This window comes from Cynara cardunculus (assembly GCF_001531365.2).
Source record: "Cynara cardunculus var. scolymus isolate 2C chromosome LG 16, CcrdV1, whole genome shotgun sequence".
Taxonomy (NCBI): Eukaryota; Viridiplantae; Streptophyta; class Magnoliopsida; order Asterales; family Asteraceae; genus Cynara; species Cynara cardunculus.
In genome coordinates this window covers 875,276-884,323 of record NC_037543.1, presented here as the reverse complement: position 1 = coordinate 884,323, position 9,048 = coordinate 875,276, and the positions used below count along the sequence as shown (strand labels likewise).

General features: G+C 35.5%; 1 protein-coding gene and 1 long non-coding RNA gene across 2 annotated transcripts; both read left to right on the top strand.

Annotated features, from left to right (window-relative positions):
• The first annotated feature begins 3,396 nt into the window (after nt 1-3,396).
• On the top strand, nt 3,397-3,920 carry LOC112529843. The gene is made up of 2 exons (XR_003070954.1): nt 3,397-3,511; nt 3,593-3,920. It is a non-coding gene; the product is annotated as an uncharacterized LOC112529843 (long non-coding RNA).
• Nucleotides 3,921-6,420: 2,500 nt separating this feature from the next.
• Nucleotides 6,421-7,268, top strand: LOC112529842 (pectinesterase inhibitor 9-like). The gene has a single exon (XM_025141265.1). The coding sequence runs from the start codon at nt 6,461-6,463 to the stop codon at nt 7,061-7,063; it is 603 nt and encodes a 200-aa protein (XP_024997033.1). The 5' UTR covers nt 6,421-6,460; the 3' UTR covers nt 7,064-7,268.
• The last annotated feature ends 1,780 nt before the right edge of the window (nt 7,269-9,048 follow it).

Genomic DNA, 9,048 nt, shown 5'->3' with positions numbered 1-9,048 from the left:
AATAGACGGCAAAACAAGTTGCTATGTGAACCTGTGTGATTCACATATGAATTATATGTTCATATGTGAACCTATTTAATTCATATATGAACTATTTAACTGCTTCACATATATACTCGTGTGATTCACATATGAACTAATTAACTGATTCACATATGAATTAATTAACTGATACATATGCACTTGTTTTCTGTCTATATGTAAAAATTACGAAACTACCCCTCTATTTTTCGTTTGACCAGTCAAAGCCGCAATTCTTGACCAATATTGACCGTATAAAGAGCTAAGATCATTTTTTTTACTTTTTATATACTTACCATTTTTCAAATGAACCCAACCCTCTATATAGGGTTGGGTTCACATGAGACCAAAAGTTTTTCGTGAGACCCGTAAGACCAATCTATGTTCATTGATTAACTTTATAAGTTAATGATCTAACGGTCTAAATTGCACGGTGGCAATTGGTAATTATTAAGAAATTTCGTGGCATTTATGGATGTTTAGATTGTCAGATTATAGATCTAATCCAAAGGTTGAGAATTGGTCTTACGGGTCTCACGAAAAACCATTGGTCTCACATGATCTCAAGTCCTTTATATATATATATATATATATATATATATATATATATATACTTCGTCTATATATATTGCTACACGATTAGATATTTTCCGTAGAACTGTTTTGATCTTTTGAGTATAACATCTGCCCATAAGATTATAAACTTGAAGCATCATAATGTCGTAACATACTTTTACCTAATATATATATATATATATATATATGTGTGTGTGTGTGTGTGTGTGTGTGTAGGGGTCTATTCAAGGGAGAACTGAGTTATTTGTGGTAACTGTGAGAACCAATATTAACCACAAATCAATAGATAAATTAGGAAATTTATAAATTTGGTAATTTTAAATTAAAATCTTAATGCAAGTATATTTTTGGTATTTTAAAACTCTACTCTCTCCGGCCTCCGGCCACCGTCCTCCGGTGATACCACTATGATACCACTGTGATACCACTATGATACCACTGTGATACCACTGTGATACCTAAAAATATTGACTCTGTTAAACAAAAGATACATTGTGATACCTAATCATATATAAGACGCATAGTGATACTACTGTGTTACATCTTCGATCGACCACACAAACGACATCAATGTGATACCCAAGCACATATATGATGCATTGTGATACCATTGTAGTATCATCGGCGGACGGTGGCCGGAGAGAGGAGGGAAGAAAGTTTTAAAATACCAAAAATATCCTTGCATTAATATTTTAATTCAAAATTGCCAAAATTATAAATTTTCTAATTTATCTATTGATTTATGGTTAATATTGGTTCTCACATTTACCACAAACTAATTAGTTCTCATTTGATTAGGCCCCTATATGTGTGTATATATATGTGTATATATATATATATATGTCATGTAACTTCTTATTTATTATGGTTATTAATATTTTCAATGGATAATCCAACATTTTTAAGTATTATATTCTTAGTAGTGTTTGAATTTAGGGTTTCAACTCCATGATCAATGGTGAAGTGAATACCCCTATGACTTTGTTTAACCAATATGTGGATGCTTAGGAGTACTTTACTTTAATCAAACATTGAAAAGACACATAGTTTGGTGAACAAGAAATGAAGTGGTTGCAAATTTTCAAGATTTAGGCTTTGTGGGTCCTTTTGAAATTTCCCATTTCTTCTTGTTCACCTTCACATTTTGGTCAAACCATAGACATCACATATGTTTGATTTTCTTACTCAAATTAAAACATTGATACCGAAAAGACGTAACGATCTGGACACTGTCTCAGAGAGAGGCTCGGTGAAATAGACATGTCTGTAAAGATGCGAACGAAATGCTTCAAGGAGTTGAAAATAAACATAGATTTGGAGATTCTCGAGCCTGCTGCGTACAATTAGTCAACCTTGCACGACAAAAGTGTTTTTTTGCATAAACAATTTCTTTTTCTTGGTGCTGTAGTTTAGGTTTCATTGGATGATTCAATATGCATCATGGGAACTCAATGCCCTAACATATAAATACCAAATATTATATGTTGAAAATTATTCAACAAGTGTACTGTTTTTGATTAATTATTAGTTGTAGTTGGTGTGACCAATCACGATTCTTATCTGAATTCTTTTGTTTTCATATCAATCGGTATCAATAATGCCAAATTAGCCATGTGTATCCATACAATCGGGTACCAAACCAGTAAGCCAATTAAAAACCCGTTAAAATTTTATAATCTAACGGTACCTTTAATGATTCAATCTAGTAGTTCACAAAACAGTTGAAAGATAAAACGACAATCGTTACAACAAACCGATCAATTCTACCTTTTTTTGGGGCATATTCCCACATTTAAAATTATCATAAAATTTTGAACTCGTATAAAGAAATATGTCCTGACAAACTAGTCCTAAATCTTAACACTTAAAATTCCGCATGTATGGCCAAAATTAGGTCCCCAACTAGGCTGATAGTACTAAATCGGTCCCTTCAAAACTAGGTTGACGGTCCCATTCCCAATCCTCGCCAAAAATCCTAGGACCAATCTAGAGCCAATTTTTTTATAGAAAAATGTTACACATATTTTTATAATTGCGATTTTTGAAATTTAATACTGAAATACATTTTAAATAATACACTTAAATAGATAAAATATTGATAAAATTTAGAAAAAACTTATGATATTTCTGAAAAATAACTTCAACATCTTGTATTTTTTTTTTTTGAAAAACTTGTGTCATAATTAATAAAAACTATATTTTCTTTTTAGAAAAATCAGGTCTATACATAACTGGTTCTGATCTTGTAACTGGCCAAACCTTGAAATCCATAAAATGTATAATCGGTCCTAGACGGCCAGGCTATAAATCGGTCCCTATCGACCCCATTTGGTTCTGGGTCAAGCCCAATTTACCTATCGCTATGTTGACTTATTTATAATTTTCATTATTGGGATAAAACATTGGTTATTGGCAAGCCTAAGTGGTCCTATACGGAACCCACCTCTAAGGATACCAATGTGAGAGAATGTTTTTTAGCTCACTCAGCGGTTGAGCCTAACAGAAGAGCCCAAGATCGTATTCAGAACCTGTCTTGTATTTGAGCAAAGACATCGTATGTTTTTACCAACTGAATTACATGCCGGATGCTATAATTTTCATTATTATTTGCATACATTCATTATTATTCATTATTTTACACAATCATAAGTTTTGAATTTAAACGGGCCGAACATTTGGGCCAGGCCCAGATATTTTGGCCCAATAAAAGAGGCTACGTTTTTATCCAACGATCCAACGGATTCGTTTCTGCGGGATTCTTACCGGTGGCATAACCGCCGGTAATCTCATTCACCATCACCATCACCATCACCATCACCATCACCATCACCGTCGCGCAACCGTCCACCGAGATCGTAACTGGTGATCGTTAGCTGAACTTCAACTGACTTCAGAACCGAAATTCGCTGCACAGGTATTTGGATACTCTCTTTGATTAGTACACTTACTTACTTTTAGATTCGTATTTTGTTTTCCTTTGAAATGCATTTAACAGCCTGGATGAAGAATCGAAAAGGAATGATGAGGTTACCAAAAGGTTTGGCCGTTCAGCTAGAAGTGAGTTCAAGGGATGCCGATTCCGAGTAGAGACGGAGCGCCGCTGCGCTTTGCCTGAGGTGAACTCTATCTTCATTTTCCGGATTCGTATTTCGATCGGTTATCCTTTAGTTTCAAATACGACGTACGCTATGTGTATATGAGTTTGATAACTGATAATATGCCTGCCACATGTTCGAGTTATTGTTTCTTTGGTCCGTTATTTTTACCTCATTGTTCATGATCGTCACGATGTCAGATCTATAAAAAATACTTTGCTAGTTGCAGTAAGATTTTCATTTTGAAGGTCCAGTGTGAGAAGAAGATTGATGATAGTCGTCGTTTTGATGTGCCTTTCTTGCTAGATCTGAATTTGATTATGGAGATCTTTGTGCTCGTCTTATCTCCTTGCTTCAATAGTTATCTTTAGATTTGATTGTTTTGATAATTACATCAATAACCGCGCACAGCCACTTGAGGTTTTCAAGTTACTGAAACCACACAGTTCCTACATACTTGCAAACAATGTGATTTAGTTGTTGAAATTATGAAATTAAGTACTTAATCAGCTTCACCTTGTTGACTTCCTGCCCTGTTTGCATAATTTAATGCCACTAACTCCTTAAAGTTATGTAAGTTTCTATGTATCTTACCGTTACTTAGATCGTAGTTGGTTGATTTACTACGATAAAAAAAGATAAGCGTAGACTTGAGATATTATTATATCTCCCACTTGAAAATTGAGTTTTTATTTCATGAAAAAGTCAAGAACCAACCAGATGGTTTTTGGCCATCAATAACCGGGTTAATGGTAGATTCCAAGCTCCGTAGAGGTCAAGAGTTCAATTCTCATCAAAGATGAGGATTGTGGGTGAGTACACACATATATATATAGAGAGAGAGAGGCGCAATCAAATGAGAACCATAAAAAGGTTGAGAATCGTAAGAACCACTGATCATATGTTGTTTCACAATGTGAAACAATGCATCTGAATGTGCAGTGTTACCAAAAAATACTAAAAATAAACATCAACATTAATCACATTATGAAACAACACTGTAATTTCACATGCATTATTTCACAACGCATGAAAACTAGTTATCACAGTTCTCAACCTTTTTGAGATTTTTTTAACTTCTTTTGATTAGTCCCATACACAATTACACATTGACACACAAACATATATATATATATATATATATCAAATTTCTACCATTTTTAGATTTGTGACATTTGCACATGAATAGCTATTTAAACAACCATTTATTGTTAGTTTCCATGAGATTGTGGACTTTGACTACTATTCAACACTTGCCTCACTTCTTGGTGATTTCCTTCCCAAAGTTTTGCCTGTCATTTTAGAGAATATATTATTACTATCACTTCGATTTTTATATTGTTATGTGGTATCTCATTCTTGTTCAACAATCACATAAATACACATCATTAGAAAGAAAATATGAACTTGAATTAAATTAATTTAAAATATATAAAAGTCTGATTTGTCTTAATTTCATTGGTGGGACAGGGACGAGACGTGGAAATTTGCGACAACAGGTTTATATCGCATAAACTGGTTAGGTATTAAAAGTGATCCAACTTTTCAAATATTCTTAAATCTATCACCATAATTAAGCTAAAATTTGATAAATATCCCAAGGTAAGAAGAGTTTAGAAATTTGTTAAAGATTGATGATTAAAAAAGGCGAATTGGAGGATAGAAGGTATGACCAGGGACGGACCCAGAATTTTTTTTAAACGGTGGCACCATTTGACCATAAGAAAAAAATATAGGAAATTTTTTTCAAACGGTGGCACCGTTTGACTAAGAAAATGACACTAACATGATTCGGACTTGGGTGTGGGGTAGAATAAAAGCCTTGAAAACCAACTCTACCAAATAAAACTTGTTCTCATTGTAGTTTCAAAATACATACGGTGACACATAACAAATTAATACGGTTGCACCGTTCACGAAACCAAAATTTTTTACCCTTCGGCGGAGAAACGATACGGTGGCACGTGCCACCCATGGCACCTATGTAGGTCCGCCTATGGGTATGACAATCTAGGGGGCGAGGAGGAAGGGTAGGCTGAGCAGGACAAGGAATGAGCAACTGAGGTTAGACAGTGCAGCTTTAGGTATTTCCGAATTCCGATTACATGATCTCTGATAGGAGTTATCGGAGACGTAGGACTAGGGCAGCAGACTAGAGGTGACTAAAGGTGAAGAATCTGTAGCTAGCATAGACAGGAGCTAGAGAGGTAGACGGTGGGTGTAGGGTTAACCAGCCGGAAGTTAGGTTACGAGAGTCCTAAGTTAGACTTGGGGTGGGTGATTTTTCCTTCTAATAATGCTTTCTTTGATCTACTTTTGTTTGTATGTTGTTACTTAGTTCTAACTCGATTTTCTTGTTTCAAGTTCTCCTTTTTCAAACCTTCACGCTTTTTAAATTTCTCATTTTTTGGCAGATTTTCTCTTTATTTCACACACTTCACAAGCCTATGGTCCTTATGGAACCAACCATTCTACTTAGGTCTGCCTACATCCAACCCCAGACCCCACCTCTCTGTGGGATATATTGAGCTCATTTGATTTAGTTTAATTAAAAAAAGACCACGTTTGTACCTCCTGATTCAATCCCATGAATACTTTATATCTTCCTTAACTTTAATTGAACTGCAAGCTTCTAAGGGTTGAATGTGACAACCTTTTTCACCTAGTATATAAAGCCACTAACTAACCCCTCATATTCTTCATCCGAATCATCTTCTACATACCCACAAAACCCTTTAAATTTTGCAACATATTTCTTATTCTTAGCCATGGATAAACTCCTGTTCTACTTGCTACTTCTCCTGATCATCATCCAATTTGCCCCCGGTGCTGTTACCAAGCCGACCCCACTCAACTTCGTCAAAACCTCATGCAAAACCACCCTCTACCCTGCTCTTTGTGTCAACTCTCTCTCGAGTTATGCTGGTTCTATCAATGGCCATGATCAGCAGCTCGCCAAATCAGCCGTTTTGGTCAGCCTGAACAACGCCAAATCTTTGACCACATTCGTGTCCAGACTTGCTAAAACTTCGAAAACTAATCCAAGGGAGTCCCAGGCCCTGAAAGACTGTATCAGCAGCATGGCTAGCTCCGTGGCAAGTCTAACCCAATCGGTTCAGGAGCTCGGGAAGATGGCTCAGTTTAAGGGCCAGAATCTCGTTTGGCATATGAACAATGTTGAAACTTGGGTTAGTTCTGCGCTTACGAACCAAAACATTTGTGCTGGAGGATTCTCGGATCGTTCGATGAATGGAAAAGTGAAGGATGCTGTCTATAGAAAGATGAATTCTGTAACACAAATCACCAGCAATGCACTTGCTTTGGTGAATGGGTTTGCTTCGAGGCATAAAAAGGTTGCTCATAAGCCTTAAAGGGTTCATAATGTGAAGGATTACAAGATTAACACCTGCTATAGTGTGACCTTTTGTTAGTATTATTCTGTGCCATAAGTTTTTCTATCCTTTGAGGATTGGTTTTTGACTGGTATATGTTGCTGGTTTTCATGTAAAATGTTTAGTTTCCGTGGCTAAAGTTACGCCCTTGTCGGATTTTGTTAGCTGTAATGGTTAATGTTTTAAATAACTTGTATCTAATGCAATAAAGATGGCACCTTGTAAGGTAGTTTTTGTCTTTTTTATAGTTATAAGCAAGGTTCTAAATGGCATGGGTTGGTGTGACGTGGCGGTGAGGTCAAGTCTCAAGCCTTACACCCCACGGCAAGGAAGCGGCGTTTTTCAAGGTGTGATATAAGGCGGCAAATTTGTATGTCATATATATATAATTGCATATATACATATAGTGGGAGGTTCAAATAAGAGGGTTGAATATCGTAAGATGGGAAGGTTAAAGAAAGGTTCATATGTGAATCATCAAAAAAGTTCATTTGAAGATGCATATGTGAATCGATATTACAGATTATTCATATGAATTCACATATGCATCTTCAAATGTATTTTTTCGATACTTCACATATGAACATTTCCTTGACCTTTCTTCTTAACCTTCTCACGGTATTTAGTCTTCTTATTTGAACAATCCCTATACATATATGTTAATAATTTATTATTCATTGAGATAATGATATTGAACTTTTTGCATTCATATTAGAACAAGAAAAATCATATATATTAGTATTATATAAAGAGTCTGTGAAAATATCAAAACTAGAACTTGGAAGGTTTTTACGACTTCGTTTTAACCGTGAGATGACATGTGTGAATTTATGAAACTTTGAGTGATTTGATTAGGTAAATTTGTAAAATTGTAAGATCTAAAGTTGAAAGTACAAAAACACAAAAGCTAAAAAAAGTTACAAAAAATTGAAAAAAATCGTGCCTTGTAAAAACGCACTATGCAACGTGCCTGCGCCATGGCCCATGTTACAAATGCTATAGGCTTTATCGTAACAATGGAGACGCGTCTTATGCCATGGTACGCCTTTTAGAACCTTACGAGCGTATATCTAATGGTATAAGATCGTTTAAGAAGCTCTTTTATTGCTAACTGATAAAATCTACACATTAGGAACATGATCTTAGTCTTGGACAGAATTACCAATGGAAATCTTCATCTCAATGATGGACATGATTATAATTACCCATGGAAATTGTTAGGATATGTGGAACCTTTGAATCTCCCTCTAAAATAGCTCTTATAGAGAGGATGGAGGTTCCTATATACAGGCTTGATGGCCACCGTATAATTGATGTGGGACTCCAACATGCTTCCTCAAACGGAGGCTAGACTGGCCCCCTAGAAAACGGAGGCAAAAGAGTGTGTCGAGTCCTAGATGTGGTTGACACCGGCTCGGATACGATGTTAGGATATGTGGAACCCCTTTGAATCTCTCTCTAAAGGAGTTCTTATAGATAGAAGGGGAGGTTCCTATATATAGGGTCAGGTTCAGGGGAAAACCGCAAAAAAATGAAAAACTGAGGAACACCTCGATAACCATTCATCTGAACGGTATGCATGTGTGCATATAAGTAATTGGTAAGCAATTTATCCGGTATGCACACGTGCATAGAAACCAAGAAACAACTTCAATTACTTGTATGCACACGTCATACCGTTCAGATTAATAGTTACCAGGATGTTCCTCAGTTTTTCATTTTTTTTGGAGTTTTCCCGTGAACCCCTCTCTCTCTCTCTATATAGAGGGTGGTTCAAATACTAACCCAATATTTTGYSCAAAYTTTGCTAACCCACATCAACCAATAATGTTGCATCTTTRGGTTTGRTTAAAATGTAACTTACATATTAATGATAAGGGTATTTAGATCATTAGTCATTCTTATGTAACTCCCAAATATTTTAATTGGGAGTTACAAATCCTACAATATCTCAAATTGATCTT

Excerpts from the sequence above, each read along its gene's own strand:
- LOC112529842 (XM_025141265.1), top strand. The coding sequence starts at position 6,461 with ATGGATAAACTCCTGTTCTACTTGCTACTTCTCCTGATCATCATCCAA.